Source organism: Haliotis cracherodii, unplaced genomic scaffold (assembly GCF_022045235.1).
Source record: "Haliotis cracherodii isolate W230 unplaced genomic scaffold, xgHalCrac1.p SCAF_3, whole genome shotgun sequence".
NCBI classification, from domain to species: Eukaryota; Metazoa; Mollusca; class Gastropoda; order Lepetellida; family Haliotidae; genus Haliotis; species Haliotis cracherodii.
Window position 1 is genome coordinate 27,752,763 of NW_027266286.1, and position 20,200 is coordinate 27,772,962.

Below are 20,200 nucleotides of genomic sequence, written 5' to 3' on the forward strand. Positions count from 1 at the left end.
TTCTTGTCTTCGCAGATAAATAAATTGGCTTTTATTAGCACAGTTTTCAACATTTCTAACATGGTAGATGTCATGTGCTTGCCAATGCAAGTAGTTTAAGCCAGGTTACACCATTCAAGGCATCAGTAACGCTTTCAAAAGTCTTCGGTTTGTTTCCTTCACCAAGTTGCAATACTGTCCAACGCGACGTTAATCTGACCTCTCGCACTCTTGGCGACCTGAATTTCCTTACTATCTGATGACAAACCACTACCTGTGATGGCGATTAGGTGCCTTACTTTGAAAAGTGTTGGTTCGGATCCCGGATGGGACTCAACACAAACAAGTACAAGAATTTGTACCTTAAAAGAAAGTGCAATCCAAAATATTACATCTGTTACACCACCGTTTAGTATAAATACTAACTTCAATGGTTTCATGATTACTGCCGGGCGGAGATGATACTTTGTTTCTTGCAGGGACTTGCAAATTGTTTTCCGACTTTGCATAAAGCAATGTACTTTGACTGCAACTGTAATATAATTATATTACTAATTAAGATAACAGTTATTTAAGGACAATCGATAAACCTTTTTTACTCAAAATTCTTAAACGCAACGATGTGTTTTGATTGTGTTGTTATCGATTTAAAAAGATATTTCAGTTATAGCTCATTGGAAGGTAGAACATCTTCACATCATAATCATATACGAAGCAATTTTACGAAACATATTTCATAAGAAAACCCATTGTTTATGCAGTATGTATATGAAGGGCATACTGAAATCGAGTCTTTCATTTGTAAGGTGTTGACACAGTCGTGACGGATTATGAAATCCATTGTCATGTAGATATAACGTCTATCATGCAGTGACGTTAGAATGACAAAGGTATGACCATGTTTCGTTATCATACCGATTAAGCAATCTAACGGACGGTTCAAGAGTGAGAGAAAGTCAATTAAAAGCATAATGTGTAAAAATATGATTCTTGTACCACTATTACCTTTGTTGTTCAGTTCAAGATACCGATGTTAGATGTTCGGGCACTGTACATTTCTTAACGTTTTTCTTTACTTATAAGCAGTTTTTATCAGTTTCAACAAAATGGTAATCTCGTGTCACCGGATTTTCTGGCTCATTGATCACTTGATTGTCTGGTTTCTTCACAGGCTGACGTCGCATTGCAGGAATTCTGCTGTGCTGCGTCAGGCCATAAATATTTACTTTTTTATGCAAATTGTATGAATGGCGAGTGCTATTGGTACCCAAAGCAACACTTGGTGTCATCACTGAGTTTCAGCGGTCCATTGATACAATTTCCACTGCTATTTACCCTCAACACCAAATGATATGGCGTTTGTTTCGACAGAAGATCTAGATCTGAGTACCGTTGTCTTTGACATTGCGTCATAAAACAACTCACTATTCTAAATGATAAGACTCGAGACATTCCGCCATTAGTCCGAGTCTTATATGTTTGCATTACATGAATGTAGAACAGTCTAAACAACTATGTTCATTTCCCTAGCGTCCGGCCCCGTGGCGAGTTTGGATGTATTAAGTACAACGCCATATTCCATCACTGTACAGTGGACCAGGCCATCACTTCCAAATGGCAACATCCTTGGGTATCAGATAGACGTTATATCGGACGGCAACCCTGACCAAGTTATAAATGTAACCTGCCACCAGCCTAACAGCGAGTGCGGTGTGAGTACAACCACCAGTTACTCTTTCCCATTTTCTGATCACAACGTGATGAAAACGACACATTCGCACAGCATTAATGGAAATTTATCAATATCTTATGATTATTAAAACAAATTTGTCTTCCACAAATAAATGTAGTCTAAAGAAATAAACGAAAAAGCTGTAAATTTACAGGACAATTACAATCGCTATGTCTGTGGATATATATTTCATGTTACAGGAGAAACATAACTGTACAGAAGTTGACAGTTTCAACACGACGTGTGATCCTGCTGTCAATAAAGACGGAAATGAGAAATACGACTACAACATTACAGGCTTACAGCCCTACACGAACTACACAGTAGCCATATCTTGTGTCAACATTAACGGAACAAGGCAGGAGAAGAACATCACAGTTCAAACCAACAGTACTGGTACTGTGATGAAGTTAATGTTAATTATACAATGTCACTGCTTGATTCTGATTGATCCATATGCGATTAACATCAGGTACCTAATTCATATTTGATACACAAAAACGTACAAGTCTTGTCACACAAAACCTTCAGTTTTGTAAACATTGATAGTTCAATCGCCTACCTATTGATGCATATGTATGTTGCTGATAATACGCCATTAGAACAGTCTATATTCGATATGGGAACAACAACTTATCAAACATGACGAAATCTATTTCAGAAGACGCACGCACATTTAAGTACAACATACACCGACCACTGTATTAGGTCCACATGAAAGAGCAGTCATCTCTTGATCGTCTCTGAGGTCATGTGGATAGAACGTGTGCACGGCGAGCGGAAGATCGGGGCCTCGATCCCCGGCCGTCGTGTCATAACAGAAGACGTTAAAAGCTGGTTCTCACACACACACTAACACACACACACACACTAACACACACACGCCAGGTTTATGTTGAGCATAATTACAGATTGTTTTTATCACGATATACACAACACGTTACCCCAACAGTTACGTTTACATAGTGCCATCTATGTCACAGGTTATGATGCAATTAAATATATATCTATATATCTATGGAGTGTTATTTGATCACGTCTTTTTTAAAACCTATGTTTGTTGTAAACATGTTTTGAGTCGGTCAAGAATATAAGAAATAGATCTTTAACTTTAGTCATATTTTTGAAGTGTTTCACAAACTGTGACCCTATTTGTAATGTTCTAAGATAGCTGACCTTCTTGACCTATAACAATAACGCGTTCCAAAAGAGTATGCTAAAGCATTTGATATTGTCATATGTAATATAATTACATTTCGTTTTGAGATAATAATTATTTAACGACAATCAAGACACAGAATACCGATTTTTCGACAGTATCCTAAAATGCACCATTCCATCTTCATTATATTGTTATCAATAAAGAGTATGTTTCGATTATAGCTCCTGGTCAAGTAGAAAATCTTCACATCCATCAGTTTCCAGAAAACCTTACGAGTGTTGAAGTCTTCTTCTCTTGCCCAAACGAAACAGAAAGACACGGCGACATAGAATACTACACACTGTCGTATGATGCTCAGGTATGTCTTATTGGAAGTAAATATGTATTTACACGCACACAGACTTTTGTTACCTAAGTTATAAAAAAGTGTACGAATAACGAAAATTGACATTAAGCTTACTTCAGCTCCAAACTGCAGAGATACCAGATAATGTCCTGCCGTGCATCATCTTCAAGTATACCACACACACACGCACGCACGCACGCACGCACGCACGCACGCACGCACACACACATGTGATGGTGATGAACATGTATATGATACGGGTTTCTTTTACGTTAAATTTGCAATGTTTCGGTGACTTTTTACAATCGAATAACGTTTTCATAAAGTTTGTTATGTTTTGGTCAAATCCAATTTTCAAGCGTACACTTTCTTTTGCCCGGCAGTTTATAGACTCAATTATGGAGGAAGATTTATGATTAGGATGGATATTCATGATGAGTACATTTGCATTGAAAATGATATATATTGTGGTGATTATTTTGTTACATTTTGACAGGGAGAATATAATGACAACGTGACAGAAAATACCCAAGGATTAAACATTTCAGTCGAACCTGAGTCGAACTGTAACTACTCACAGGTTGTACCCGTCACAGCACAAGTAGACTACAGGTTCTCGGTGAGTTAGGGTAAACTGTGTGTACAAAGAAGGGTAATTATTGTATGTTCTCGTATGTGAATCATCCCGTTCACCTTTAATACCTTTATAACCCAAAGTAACTTAGCACCAAATATCTCAGATGATTCAATATACTTGTCTGGTAAACAAAGTCCAAATCTATCAGAAAAAGGTTGTTGAAATATAAGGTAAATACCCACATGTAGGATGGGTACTTGATATTTATGATATGCATTTAATGTCAGCTGAACACTACATTATCCTCTTCAATTTCAGGTTGTAGCAGATGATTCTTTTGCTGGGAATATAGCAACTATCAGCTTCAGTATAAGCCTTTCTATACAAATCGTGTGAGGCATGCTTAGAGTGAAACGTATTGTACGTATTCCTTAACTTACCTTCACCACAAACTAAGTGACAAACTTGATTTGATTACAGGTCCGCGCTTTCAACAAATACAATGGAACCGTTTCTGAAAAGAATTATACCACACTTACTGGAGGTATGTTAAACTGTTCCACGGATGTGTCAAGTGTAAATATTTGATTACACCGTGCTGTTAATAGTTTTTAAAGTTAAAGGTCAACTAATGTGTAGTTTTTTCAATTAGCGCATTGAGTGAGTGAGTGAGTTTGATGTCCGAGTAATTTATGAGGGAAGCCCAAAATGAAATGCTGACAATCCAACATAGAGGCGTCTACACAACCCGCTTAACTTCTGTGTGTTCAATTATAACAGACCTACAAAACTCCGAACAATTAAAATATAATAAAATATATGTATATGTATTTGCAACGGTGTTTACTACATTCGCATTATATATGTGAAACGTAACTGTATCATCATTTGTTATCTAATGTTCATGTACGTCTTGCTTTCTAAACCCTTTTCATTATCGTATTGTCAAGAGCCTTGACAATCATGGGCCACCTGATCGTTTAACTACTTCAACAGCTCCCGGTAAAGATTAGCCCTCTCACAATGCGCATGAAACATCACCAGATTGAATCTGCACTTTTTATGCACCTGTTGTAGCACAGAACGTGGATGTGAGAAAGGACTGGGAGTATATGCCGGCTATCTGAGTACCGTTGTCATTGACATTACGCCATAAAACAACTCACTATTCTAAATGATAAGACCGAGCCATTCCACCGTTGGTCCGAGTCTTATATGTTTGCATAACATGAATGTAGACCAGTCTAAATAACTATGTTCGTTTTCCTAGCGTCCGGCCCCGTGGCGAGTTTGGATGTATTAAGTACAACGCCATATTCCATCACTATACAGTGGACCAGGCCATCACTTCCAAATGGCAACATCCTTGGGTATCAGATAGACGTTATATCGGACGGCAACCCTGACCAAGTTATAAATGTAACCTGCCACCAGCCTAACAGCGAGTGCGGTGTGAGTACAACCACCAGTTACTCTTTCCCATTTTCTGATCACAACGTTAAGAGAAAGATACATTCGTACTGCATTAATGGAAACTTATCAATATCTTATGATTTTTAAAACAAATTTGTCTTCCACAAATAAATGTAGTTTAAAGAAATAAACGAAAAAGCTGCACATTGACAGGACAATTACAATGACTGTACCTGTGGATATATATTTCATGTTACAGGAGAAACATAACTGTACAGAAGTTGACAGTTTCAACACGACGTGTGATCCTGCTGTCAATGAAGACGGAAATGAGAAATACGACTACTACATTACAGGCTTACAGCCCTACACGAACTACACAGTAGCCATATCTTGTGTCAACATAAACGGAACAGGGGAGGGGAAGAACACCACAGTTCAAACCAACAGTACTGGTACTGTGATGAAGTTAATGTTAATTATACAATGTCACTGCTTAATTCTGATTGATCTATATGCGATTAACATCAGGTATCTAATTCATATTTGATACACAAAAACGTACAAGTCTTGTCACACAAAACCTTCAGTTTGAAAACATTGATAGTTCAATCGCCTACATATTGATGCATATATATGTTGCTGATAATACGCCATTAGAACAGTCTATATTCGATATGGGAACAACAACTTATCAAACATGACGAAATCTATTTCAGAAGACGCACGCACATTTAAGTACAACATACACCGACCACTGTATTAGGTCCACATGAAAGAGCAGTCATGTCTTGGCCGTCTCTGAGGTCTTGTGGATAGAACGTGTGCACGGCGAGCGGAAGATCGGGGCCTCGATCCCCGGCCGTCGTGTCATAACAGAAGACGTTAAAAGCTGGTTCTTGTTATCCTGCCTTGCGCTTGGTATTAGAGGACACACACACACACACACACACACTCACACTAACACACACACTAACACACTAACACACACACGCCAGGTTTATGTTGAGCATAATTACAGATTGTTTTTATCACGATATACACAACACGTTACCCCAACAGTTACGTTTACATAGTGCCATCTATGTCACAGGTTATGATGCAATTAAATATATATCTATATATCTATGGAGTGTTATTTGATCACGTCTTTTTTAAAACCTATGTTTGTTGTAAACATGTTTTGAGTCGGTCAAGAATATAAGAAATAGATCTTTAACTTTAGTCATATTTGTGAAGTTTTTCACAAACTGTGACCCTATTTGTAATGTTCTAAGATAGCTGACCTTCTTGACCTATAACAATAACGCGTTCCAAAAGAGTATGCTAAAGCATTTGATATTGTCATATGTAATATAATTACATTTCGTTTTGAGATAATAATTATTTAATGACAATCAAGACACAGAATACCGATTTTTCGACAGTATCCTAAAATGCACCATTCCATCTTCATTATATTGTTATCAATAAAGAGTCTGTTTCGATTATAGCTCCTGGTCAAGTAGAAAATCTTCACATCCATCAGTTTCCAGAAAACTTTACGAGTGTTGAAGTCTTCTTCTCTTGCCCAAACGAAACAGAAAGACACGGCGACATAGAATACTACACACTGTCGTATGATGCTCAGGTATGTCTTATTGGAAGTAAATATGTATTTACACGCACACAGACTTTTGTTACCTAAGTTATAAAAAAGTGTACGAATAACGAATATTTACATTAAGCTTACTTCAGCTTCAAACCGCAGAGATACCAGATAATGTCCTGCCGTGCATCATGTTTAGATATACCAACCACACCCACACACCCACCCACACGCACACACACACCCCCCCCCCCCCCCCCCCCCCACACACACACACTCACACATGTACATGTATATGATACGGGTGTCTTTTACGTTTAATTTGTGGTGTTTCGGTGACTATTTTCTATTATTTGGTCATATCCAATTTTCAAGCGTACACTTTCTTTTGCCCGGCAGTTGATAGACACAATTGTGGAGGAAGATTTATGATAAGGATGGATATTCATGATGAGTACATATGCATTGAAAATAATATATATTGTGGTGATTATTTTGTTACATTTTGACAGGGAGAATATAATGACAACGTGACAGAAAATACCCAAGGATTAAACATTTCAGTCGAACCTGAGTCGAACTGTAACTACTCACAGGTTGTACCCGTCACAGCACAAGTAGACTACAGGTTCTCGGTGAGTTAGGGTAAACTGTGTGTACAAAGAAGGGTAATTATTGTATGTTCTCGTATGTGAATCATCCCGTTCACCTTTAATACCTTTATAACCCAAAGTAACTTAGCACCAAATATCTCAGATGATTCAATATACTTGTCTGGTAAACAAAGTCCAAATCTATCAGAAAAAGGTTGTTGAAATATAAGGTAAATACCCACATGTAGGATGGGTACTTGATATTTATGATATACATTTAATGTCAGCTGAACACTACAAAGTGACAAACTTCGTTCGCAGGTCCGCGCATTCAACAAATACAATGGAACCGTTTCTGAAAAGAATTATACCACACTTACTGGAGGTATGTTAAACTGTTCCACGGATGTGTCAAGTGTAAATATTTGATTACAGTTTTTAAAATGAAAGGTCAACTAGCGTATAGTTTTTTCAATTAGCGCATTGATTGAGTGAGTTTGATGTCAACATGTCCGAGTAATTTATGCGGGAAGCCCAAAATGACATGCTGACATTCCAACATAGAGGCGTCTACACAACCCGCTTAACTTCTGTGTGTTCAATTATAACAGACCTACAAAAATCTCCGAACAAATAAAATTTTATAAAATATATGTATTTGCAACGGTGTTTGACTACATTCGCATTATATATGTGAAACGTGACTGTATCATCATTTGTTATGTAATGTTCATGTACGTCTTGCTTTCTAAACCCTTTTCATTATCATATTGTCAAGAGCCTTGACAGTCAGGGACCACCTGATCGTTTAACTACTTCAACAGCTCCCGGTAAAGATTAGCCCTCTCACAATGCGCATGAAACATCACCAGATTGAATCTGCACTTTTTATGCACCTGTTGTAGCACAGAACGTGGATGTGAGAAAGGACTGGGAGTATATGCCGGCTGTCTGAGTACCGTTGTCATTGACAGAGAATCATAAAACAACTCACTGTTCTAAATGATAAGACTCGAGACATTCCGCCATTAGTCCGAGTCTTATATGTTTGCATAACATGAATGTAGACAAGTCTAAACAACTATGTTCATTTCCCTAGCGTCCGGCCCCGTGGCGAGTTTGGATGTATTAAGTACAACGCCATATTCCATCACTATACAGTGGACCAGGCCATCACTTCCAAATGGCAACATCCTTGGGTATCAGATAACCGTTCCATCCGACGACAAATCTGAACGAGTTATAAATGTAACCTGTGTCAAACCTGAGGTAGGCGTGAGAATAACCACTGGTTACTCTTCCGCATTTTCTTATCACATCATGATATGAAAGATAAATTCATACTGCCTTAATGGAAGTACATGTATATAAATGTGTTATGGCTATTAACCCACGTTTGTCGTCCACAGTAATAGTCCACATGAATAGTGTAAAGAAGAGAACGAAAGCGTACAATACTACACAGTAAAGGTATAATTGCTAAGATTCTGTCTGAGGATTAATCCATATGTGTTATTTCATGTTACAGGGGGAGCACGTATGTAAAGCAGTTGACACTTCAAATACGAGTAGTGAGGCTGTTGTCAACCACGACGGAAATAAGCAATATGACTACAATATTACAGCCTTAAAGTCCTACACTGACTACACAATAGTAATATCCTGTGTTAACATAAACGGAACAGGGGAGGAGACGAAAACTTCTGTCCAAACAAACATTACTGGTAAGTGTGATGATAATTCCAGAGAACTCGAAGAAGTGCATGTGTGGCTCTGGCAGCAAGATACTGTCAGATGTTATCGATAGCACGGAGGTAGAAAGGCAGGTTTGGCACAGACGATATCCCCGAGTCTCCATGGAAAAGCTGGCATCAATTCATAATTCAAGAACTTTGACAGAGTAAACTGGTTGCTCTCTTGCGTGGACGGTTTATATATATTTGGAAAGATGGTCCTTGGGGATGAAGCTTACTGCATTTTCAATTACTTTAGAGGAAAATCAATCGTAAGACAGCCTGCTTGAACATGTGTTGGAATTTGCCACTCATCACACTTGTTATTATTGGGAACATTATTTGTTAGAATCAGTAGAAATATCAAACGGACAACTGCAACATGTCACTCCAACGATGGAAGATCTCATGATGACTTTCAAGGAACGACCTGTTGTGTCCAAGCAGTGAGAGAGAGAGAGAGAGAGAGAGAGAGAGAGAGAGAGAGAGAGAGAGAGAGAGAGAGAGAGAGAGAGAGAGAGAGAGAGAGAGAGAGAGAGAGAGAGAGAGAGAGAGAGAGAGAGCCTGGTGTGTATTTGCTATAACCTTCTATAGTTTATAATTTCAAAACATAACTAACCTGTCAATATTTTGTTGTCGTAGTTCCATCGCCACCAGAGGAGTTGAGGGCCTTTGTGAACAGCTCGTCAAGTGTGACCCTGATCTGGTCCCCAGCGGTCCACCAGGACGGACCGACAACCTACTACATCAGAGTTGGGGAAGAGACTCAACTTAACCTGGATAGTTTCAAAGAGAAAGAGATTGTCACTGTCGGTGGTATGTTTTTTAATGTACATAGTTTGTTCTTTGCATGAAATGACAAGACAAAATGTTTACGGTTTCTTCAAGTAACATTACCACATAATTGCAGCTTGTAATGCTATTATGGCGATGATAATTGTTTTGATCAGACCTCGATCACGGGGTTATTTGTTAAAAAAATACATGGTAAAGTTACATTGACGAGTTTCTAAAACATGACAAATATGTATCGATGTTTACAAGAGTACTGCACATGTATATTTACCGGTGATACCTAGATTGAACGAGTCAGTGTCTCAGTTACTCTAGATCTCTATATCTGCATCTTATTTGCATTTTTTAAATGATGTTGTCATAAGACCAGAGACCCCGGTAAATGTCACATGTAACTCAATTATAAGTAGTAGTAGTAGGTAATATAATATAAGCGACGGTCCAACCTGTCGCTTCCGATCTGGCTCTCGGATCAATGCGCGCTGCGACAGAGCCAAGCTAAAGCGTTACCCTGTTGCACCTTCATTCATAAAAGGTCGTTTACAACTGAATATTTTAAACTAGCACATATTTTGTAGTGATTATTAGTTTAATAAATCAAGTCTTTTGTTGAGTCTTCAACTAAAAGACGAATTGCCACGATGGAAGATAGCGGGGAAATCGCCATGAAAACTGTATATTGCCACGGTATTTTCACCGTCAGAAAACGGCGAGGCAGTCTGTCAGTCTAATCTAACATATCGCATCGATGAAATAATTATAATGCAAACTCATTTTATTTTTCAGCCTTTGTGTTATTTCCCACGACAATTCCAAGCATTCAAGCATTCACATCGTAGCAAATAGTTCTCATACTACCTATGGGCATTGTAGACACGCCTAGATTTGCAGCGCACAGACATCTTTGCAAGGCCTTTACCACTGATCTATAGTTTGTAATGTATACATCCGTGCCTTTAAAAATAACTGAATATATAAGGTTCAGAATGAAACTGATTTCAAATGTTACTATAATTTCAGAATGGAAGTTACAACTCATTTTTAATTTTATATTCTGTCATTATTCTTTAGGAAATTAATATGCCAAATGAAAATCTACCATGCATCTATCAAGCAATCAGTTGCTCAGTTGCAATGCACATAGGAGTCATCATTCTTTGAAATTAGAGATTTATCTATATTTTTCTGCCCCTTATAAAATGTGTCCCACCATTAAGTGCTTGGTGTCATCGATGACAGGTATTAATTCATTGAGCCATCATTTCTTACAGATTTCCGATACTCATGCTCTTAAAATAGCGGTAAATTACAGAGATTTGTCCAAACAAACAACAAATCATACTGACTACCCTACAATACGTGTATGGTACATAAAAATAGATGTAAATCATAGTTTTATCTTCTTGTTTTAGAAACACAATATTTATTATTATTATGTTGGCAAGTTATTTCCCTTACATCGCATACACTAACTATCCTGCTGTAGCTATGTATCCGGATTTACATTCAACAGTACGTACTGCAAGACACCTGTAGCATTAAGTTTATTTGTTAGATATTATTATCATATAGCAAATGTGATTTTAAAAGGTTTATAATAAAATATTCTGATGAAGACATAAATGCAAATTCAGTCCCACAATCATTACATGTAGATAAATACATTCATTTATGTTATTTGTTTTTGCATATAACAGATTATACTTATATATGTTACAGTCGGTGTTTATAATCAGGCAATATGTATATTGATGGGAAACTTCAGGCAATATGTATATTTGACTGAATCACTCAGGCAATGTATATTGACTTAAAAGTTCAGTCAATAAACATATTGCCTAAAAAAATAGCCTGGATTTTAGACAGATTGATTGAAATGAATTTGATTACTTAATTCAATCTCCACAATTTAAATTGGATCTAATTTGACCTTTCGAAGAATAAAGTAACTTATGTAAGTAATTAAAAATGTTTTCACGGTGAATTGATTCGTTTTTCAAACTAGGAAGTATACTAGAATCCTTTTTTATGTAACTCATCTTTACTGACATAAAATGCAGTTCAGTAACAGATAATGAAGAATAGATAATAGATGTAAATCATAGTTGTATCTTCTTGTGTGAGTAAAAAGTCATGCAAGTATAATCTAATACTAGTAAACATGCACAAGTATACCAATATATCAACCAGAATAATAATGTAATGCAATGCAGATATCGGTTGGTGTAAAGAGAAAAAAAAATAACATTAATAATTTGTTTATGTGGGAATTTGAAACATCAGTTTAAAATAAGGAGAGATAAAAGCAAGGCCTGATGAAATTGAGAATGAGCTCTATCTGTATTACAACCATCTGATGATTGTCAAAGCACACTGGATAAAGACACTGCAATGTAATACAATCATCATTATAAAGATTGAAAATTAATATGAATATATTGTTCTAATTTACAGATGAAAAATTGTAGTTGGTATATAAGAAGCCTTAAGCATGTATTTAAACTAATATATAGTGTCTTCTGTGCCTGAAATATTTATCATATTGAAATATATTCATGGTAGTTGATGGTAAAAACAGTCATCATTCATCCATAAAACATTTTTATACAACATGCACCAAATAACCATTAAATATCAAAATACAGATTTCAGTTATTTCCATTTCTTTTATATTGAACATTGCGTTGTGATATCTAGAAGATTACATAATTTGTTAGTACCTGTTTCTTTTACAATTTCATAAAAAAAACCATTTCTCACTTCTTATATACCTGATAAATAGTGTTGGTGTAAAAAATCACAACATTTAAGCTTCTAGGCTGTACTGGTTAACTGTCCAGGTGTGACAGTACCATGAACCGTTCGTATCGCGCATACCATATGCGTCGTCAGTTTAAGGTTGGACCGTCCCGGTCAGCGCAAGTAGCGGGTTAGTGTAGGGAAGATAAATTGAAAAAGATCGCCCATTATGCGGCTTTTCAAGTGTGGGTAAATATCATATGCCGGCCGTTGAAAAAAGAGTTATGACTTATCCCCCTGGTTCACAAACAGATGAATAGCAAGATGGTATTGGCTTAAATCAATATGTTTTGCATTTTAGGCCTGCAAAATGTTTATATGGGTTAATAGCAGTGATATAAACACAACAGTGAACTAGAATTAACAAGTGGGCAACAAATAAAAAACTTTGGTTTTGCACATTTTATTTTATTTCATAATTTACGTTCATGTAGACTATGTTGCATCGAAAGGTACTGGAAAACGCATGTAAAATTTCACTTCGGATTGAATGGACTCTGTACAGCATCTGAACAACTGGTATCATCCCATCAGTCATACAGGCCATTTGTCATACAGCTTATATCAGCATAGGATATGCATGACTGGACCACTAATCCCCTGCCTTCTACCTATCAATATGGACTGTTCCACACAGATCATTAACTGTGTTTATGTTTCAGTTTGAATTATAGGGAACACCAGGATTATAATTATAAATGATCTTGTGCTAATTCATTTGCAGATTGTAAGAAAACAAGTTGTAAAGCAGGAAAGTAATTAATAGATTATAATGGTTTATTCAACATAATATTATAAATATCAACCATGTTTAACAAGAATTAATGAAATAATTCAACATTCAAAGTATCAGAATGGCGGATAATGGCTTTCCAAGCTTCAGTAGGTGACCTGCAGCATCAAGGAACTTGATTGAACTTTTCCTTCCTTTGGTCAGTTGATCTTTCAGTCTCTGGAGTCTATTGTCAACCTAACGGTAGACCCACATTCTACTTGGTTCAGGTGCTCCGAGGTTGATCTGCGCAAATTTCAACTTGTCAGCTTTGTCAATCATTCGGAAGACTTCTATCAGACGGTAGATGTTGGGGTGTTGGTGAGGAAGATTTCTATTTAGCGGAAAGCGAGCATCATAATCTACCCAAGTTAATACCATGTAGTCGTTGAAGGTCTCATCTCTGGGTAGATCAGGTGTGTGCTGCATCGCTTCTAGCCAGGCGTCTTGGACATCATCTGCAGGTTGCACTGTTCGCTCTTCTTTATAGGCTACAGCCAACCCGAGGTCTTGTGTCTTCCTCCATATGACTTGGCTGTAGTGGAAGAAGCAGTCCTTGACTTCAGCGTTGGGGAACTCCAACTGGATGGCACGGATTGCTGCTTGTTCAAAATCTGTCTGCAGGCGAGTGGGGGCAAGTTATCTGTTCAAGGTGTCTGCAACCTGGGTCTTCAAAAGGCTGAACCGTCTTCTGTACGTTGTCATCTGGCGGTCGGGTAGCAAAGCATAAACTACAGGATAGTTGGCAGATCCACTTCTGACGTGAAGTATGTACACTTGATCCCAAAGGGCAGGGCAGGCGGTAAAGGTACTATCCATGTATATCGTCTCAGCACCTTGTAGGATCTGTAGCTGCTCATCTGTGGTAAAGGCAAAGATCTTATTTCCTTCTCCATTCTTCTTATTTCCTTCCTTTCCGGAGCAAGAGTTAATTACACAACGCCAGTGTTGTGCTGTCTGTCTTGTTGCATTCTTGTTGAACAAGTATCTTTCAAAGAGAACCTGCTTGGTACTGCGTAACGTATTCTACAAGTCGCAGAGCCATGATTGTAAATGATGTAAAATGTTGTTGTTGCATTAGGTGCTTAAGAGGTCGCTTTCTGCCTAGGCAATTTCGGCTGACCTGATGATGTAAAAGCAATTGATACAGTATTTATACATATGTGTGTGATCACAAAATACATCTCATCAGTTTAACAGTTTCTCATCTCAAAAATCTCTTGTATCCTTTCATAGGATTACATAAATTACATTTATTAACCTCAAAGGGCAAAGTATTTATTAAAACAGCATATTAATTATTAGTAAAAGAACTTACAGTGACTTTGATCATTTTAATTCCCTCTTCTCACAATATAACCAGCTCACAACAACTCACCCTTTATTAATTTAACATTGTTGTAACAAAGACCTTAACTCAGGGTGTTGGGTCATACCATTACAGCGTGAGATCAGTGCTCTAATTACCCTCCTACTCAACTGCATGACGATTGGCAATAACAAGGTGTATGACAAATGGCCTGTTCGACTGATGGGAGGGAACCAAACAACTAGGTGGTAACCAACTCCGTCTATACAATTTTATAGTACAAACCTTGCGCCGACGATTTATGAGTTTATTAGTCCGGGTTAGATGCGGGGCTGTTACCTCATGATTAGAATGGGGTACACATGCGAGGTTCCTGATACAATTGCTAATTTATGGCTCGATACCTATACATCTACCAAAATCCTGACTAATAATTTTCTGTTTATTTTCTTCATATCAAATATGAAGCGGTTTGCAGCCATAACGTAAAAGTAACTTAGCGTGCATTAAATTTTTTATGTTGTATTGGTTACAACCGTTTGTCATCATTATATAAAATCTGGTCATTGATAACAATACGCGGGTAGGATTGATAAACATTTGTCTACATTATGTTCATACCTTATTACACTTCAGGTTTTGATAATACATCGGTCTTGGTTGAGGGTCTCCGGAGCTACTGGAAGTACACCTTCAACATTACAGCAGCCACTCCAGTTGGCAACTCAAGTGTCGTGTCTCTGATCGGAACTGTCAGGACAAACGAATCAGGTATAAAATAACATAATCATTATGACATCAAGTCTGTTCTACGCCGCTCAGGGATCACTTGTCGCGCTCTTCTGTGAAGGTGTCCTCAGATTTGAACTCATGTCGTATCGGAATAAAATATCTGATTTGAATGAGATTGACATGTTGTATGTCTGCAATACATGCACGCTAATTCAGAGAGCAATAAATATATGTCGCGGGCAACATATAAAGTGTAAAACCTCTGTCCATGGCGAGAATGGTTGAGAGTTCTTAAAAATGTATTAGAAATCAGTGAACATGAGAACAGACTTATTGATTGATTGATATTAACATCAATCTTACATCATATCTAATTTATATCACAGCTACATGTGAATGGCCACACTGAGGCAGGTTGAAGACGTTTACTAATGTTGTAAAGCATTCACGAATTAAAAAAACTATGTCAGAAGATTCAGCTGACAACTTGGTCTCAGTGGAGAAGAAAATATAACAATCAGAACTATTAATCTTAATTGTATTACAAGATTTGATTTTTTCAGACCCGTTCATTTTTGTTATATATTTAGTGACAAGTCCTGGTTCATTAAGTGACCCTGTTTTTGCAAAATACATGACAGGTGCATATACTGTCGCACATCAGTTTCTGCCATAATCCCGAGAAAGTGGGTTCGAATACCAGATTCGCCCTCATTATAATTCTTGCTTAACTGTACCGTTGCTCACGGGTTTTACCAAACGATTAGTGTCTTTGACCTTTATCACTTTGGTCTCTCTTGACCTGCCAAGTTGAAATGCTGGCACGTATACTGTTGCACATTAGTGCGTTTCATAAACCTATGGAAGTGAGGTCGAATCTCATGTCTCTCCCCATTAGTCAGACAGATCATAATCACATAGGTCATGGTTTAGTGGATTACTAATCCATCGGCTGAGATCTTTCCAATGCAATAGACTAAACCAAACAAGGCAGGAGATAAAACACAAACTGTTGTTTTTAAAACAAAACTGCTTCATTTTCATGACATATGCATACTTACTATGTCATTTTATTTTCTCGAGAACAGGATTAAACTATGTAAAACATGGAAGTTATTTTCAAGTATAATATTTAATTGTTTCATATGATATGGGAAAATTATTAAAATGTTTTACGATATGATTAGTACGATGTTTTAATTGAGATTCTCTGAGACAATCTGTGCTGATCCATTGTAGGTAGGTAGACCAAGCTTATCATCACATCCCTTCTTCCTTTTTGACAACTAGGGTGTCTGACAACTGTGGTAGAACTGAATTCGCCATGATTATAATTTTTTGGTTCATCAAGACCATACCCGTCCTCGCCAGTTTCACCAAAGCGGTTGACGTCTGCGACCTCCACCACTTCGGTCTTTCTCCCACCCAGCTGAAATACTGTCCAACACGACATCAAACTAAAACTCACTCTTCAGGGCCGAATATACAATCAACTGATAGGACATCATGTGTTTTGGTATAAAATCTATTTTGAATTGTTTCATGAATATGGATTTAGAGCTGCTACTTCATCACTTTCTTTCAGAGAATTAATATCTATCTAATTTATTGTATTATAATTACAATACTTATTGAGATAACAATTCTTTTAGGACAATCAACAAAACTATTTCCGACAGTCTTTTTCAGATTGTATTGTTTTCAATAAAGAGCGTGTTTCATTCATAGCTCCTGGAAAGGTAGAAAACCTTCACATCAATCTCATTCAAGACAACTTCACGAGTGTGGAAGTCTTCTTCTCCTGTCCCAATGAAACAGAAAGACACGGCGACATTAAATATTACATACTGTCGTATGAAGCTCAGGTACGTACGTCTTCTGAATGATAAAAGTATAATTACACTTGATCAGATTTTATAACTTTCGTTACAAAAACGTGTAGAATAGTAACATTAAGTTTATTACAGCTCAAACCTGACTCGATAACATATACTGCTTTGCCTTAAGTTTCAAGTGTATACTTTATTTTGTCCGGCAGTTTATAGACACAATTGGTGAGGAGGTTTATGAACAGGATGGGTATTCATGATGACTGCATGCGCATTGAAAAAAATATATATCGTGTGTGTTTATTTTGTTACATTTTGACAGGGAGAATATAATCACCACGTGACAGAAAATCCCCAGAGATTTAAGATTCCAGCTGAACGTGAGTCGAACTGTAACTACTCACGGGTTGTACCCGTCACAGCACAAGTGGACTACATGTTCTCGGTGAGTTAGGGTAAACTGTGTGTAGAAAGAAGGTTAATTATTGTATTTTCTCGTATGTGAATCATCCCGTTCCCCTTAAATACCTTTATAACCCAAAGTAACTAAGCACTAAATATCTCAGATGATTCCACATACTTCTCTTGTGGATTAAGTCCAACTGCATTCTGTATGCTGTTTAGTAGGACACCACGTGTCCAAATAGCTGTACTTAAATGACGAGGTACTTGATAATTGTTGAACTTGATCTTATATACATATGTGAAGGATAATGGTTTCAGAAAAAGGTAGTTACATCCTAAAGTAAAAAAACCCTTGTAGAATGGGTACTGGTATTTATGATATGTATTTCAAGCAAAGTGAACACTACATCATCCTTCAGTATAAATTTGTTATACAATTCATGTTAGGCACTCTCAGAGTAAAACGTCTTGTACATATTCCTTAACTTAGCTCCACCAAAAACTTAGTGATAAACTTGATTTGATTATAGGTACAAGCATTCAACAATGACAATGGAACAATTTCTGTAAAGGATTATACAACACTTACAGGAGGTAGGTTTTGCTGTTTCATGTGTAAATATTTGATTACATCGTGATGATAATTGTTTTTAAAGTGAAAGGTCAACTAATGTTTAAGTTTGTTCAATTAGTGCACTGAGGGAGTGAGTTTGGCTGAACTCCTCTTTGAACAGCGTATCAGCTTGATGTAAGAGGAAACCCCAAAATGAAATCCTGACGTTCCAACGGAGAGTTGCCAACACAACCTTCTTAATCTGTGTACATGTTTGCTCAATTTTAAAGGACCGAAAACATCTCCCAACAGATTTAATACAAACATAGCATGTCCTGTAATTCAATTGTCTTGACACAGACACACGACGCCAAGGTGAATGTATTTGCAGCCATATTTGACTACATTCGCAGTGTTTATGTTATATATGTAGCTTCAGGTGTCCTCAAGTGTTCATATATTCTCTAAGAGAAATATGAATTTATGAAACTTTTGATGGAAATCGGTATACTGTACCGATTCACCAAATTCATATATTTCCTATTTCATACAATCCATTGTTAATGCAGTATGTATATGTAGGACATATCTGAGTCGATAAACATTCAAAAATTGTTTTATAATCTACGTTGTCATATTGTCAAGAGCCGCGGCCAACATGGGTCCCTAAATCGTAAACGTTCAACACCCCTCTGTAAAGATGCTCTCCCACAATGTGCACGAACCATTAACAGATTCAGTCCGCCTTGTATATATTGTAAATGTATTTTGGCACATATGGTGAGTGTGCAAAAGGACTGCGAGTACATACCGGATATCTAATTGTAGTCGTGGCATTATAATACACTTGACTTCTCAAAATGAAATGAATGAGACATTTTGTTCATAGGTCCGAGTCTTATATATGCATAACATGAATTCGTACGTTTCCCTAGAGTCTGGTCCCGTGGCTAGTTTGGACGTACTGAAAACAACGGCACATTCTATAACTATACAGTGGACCAAGCCATCACGTCCAAATGGCAACATCCTTGGGTATCTGATTACCGTTACATCCGACAACAAACGTGACCAAGTTATACATGTAACCTGTGACCAGCCTAAGGTAGGCGTGAGCATAACCACTGGTTACTCTTCCTCCTTTCCCGATGAAGCTTACAATACTACACAGTGACAGTATAATTGCTATGATTCTGTCTGGGGATATTTCTATATGTGTTATTTCATGTTACAGGCGAAGCACAAATGTAAAGCAGTTGACACTTCATATACGAATGGTACCGCTGCTCTTCCGCATTTTCTGATCACATCATGATATGAAAGATAAATTCATACTGCCTTAATGGAAGTACATGTATATAAATGTGTTATGGCTATTAACCCACGTTTGTCGTCCACAATAAAATGAATAGTGTAAAGAAGAGAACGAAAGCGTACAATACTACACAGTAAAGGTATAATTGCTAAGATTCTGTCTGGGGATAAATCCATATGTGTTATTTCATGTTACAGGGGGAGCACGTATGTAAAGCAGTTGACACTTCAAATACGAGTAGTGTGGCTGTTGTCAACCACGACGGAAATAAGCAATATGACTACAATATTACAGCCTTAAAGTCCTACACTGACTACACAATAGTAATATCCTGTGTTAACATAAACGGAACAGGGGAGGAGAAGAAAACTTCTGTCCAAACAAACATTACTGGTAAGTGTGATGAAGTTAATGCTATTTCTACCATGACACTGAAGAAGTCTTGATTCTGATTGGTCAAACTATGATAAAAATCAGGTATCTATTTCAGAAAACTCGAAGAAGTGCACGTGTGGCTTTGTAAGATACTGTCAGTTTTTATCGATAGCACGGAGATTGAATGGGCAGG

The 20,200-nt window shown here is 37.2% G+C and overlaps 1 protein-coding gene across 1 annotated transcript in view; it reads left to right on the forward strand.

Moving 5' to 3' along the window:
* Nucleotides 1-1,881: 1,881 nt before the first annotated feature.
* Nucleotides 1,882-20,200, forward strand: part of LOC139475331 (receptor-type tyrosine-protein phosphatase eta-like) — a 50,628-nt gene continuing 32,309 nt past the window's right edge. Inside the window, exons 1-18 of the mRNA XM_071258556.1 lie at nucleotides 1,882-2,107; nucleotides 3,095-3,231; nucleotides 3,716-3,838; nucleotides 4,277-4,340; nucleotides 5,067-5,248; nucleotides 5,469-5,664; nucleotides 6,703-6,839; nucleotides 7,310-7,432; nucleotides 7,712-7,775; nucleotides 8,490-8,665; nucleotides 8,919-9,114; nucleotides 9,766-9,939; nucleotides 15,435-15,569; nucleotides 17,259-17,395; nucleotides 17,682-17,804; nucleotides 18,295-18,358; nucleotides 19,253-19,428; nucleotides 19,830-20,025. Coding sequence (XP_071114657.1) covers nucleotides 1,882-2,107; nucleotides 3,095-3,231; nucleotides 3,716-3,838; nucleotides 4,277-4,340; nucleotides 5,067-5,248; nucleotides 5,469-5,664; nucleotides 6,703-6,839; nucleotides 7,310-7,432; nucleotides 7,712-7,775; nucleotides 8,490-8,665; nucleotides 8,919-9,114; nucleotides 9,766-9,939; nucleotides 15,435-15,569; nucleotides 17,259-17,395; nucleotides 17,682-17,804; nucleotides 18,295-18,358; nucleotides 19,253-19,428; nucleotides 19,830-20,025 — 2,629 coding nt within the window. The remainder of the gene's footprint in view (nucleotides 2,108-3,094; nucleotides 3,232-3,715; nucleotides 3,839-4,276; nucleotides 4,341-5,066; nucleotides 5,249-5,468; nucleotides 5,665-6,702; nucleotides 6,840-7,309; nucleotides 7,433-7,711; nucleotides 7,776-8,489; nucleotides 8,666-8,918; nucleotides 9,115-9,765; nucleotides 9,940-15,434; nucleotides 15,570-17,258; nucleotides 17,396-17,681; nucleotides 17,805-18,294; nucleotides 18,359-19,252; nucleotides 19,429-19,829; nucleotides 20,026-20,200) is intronic.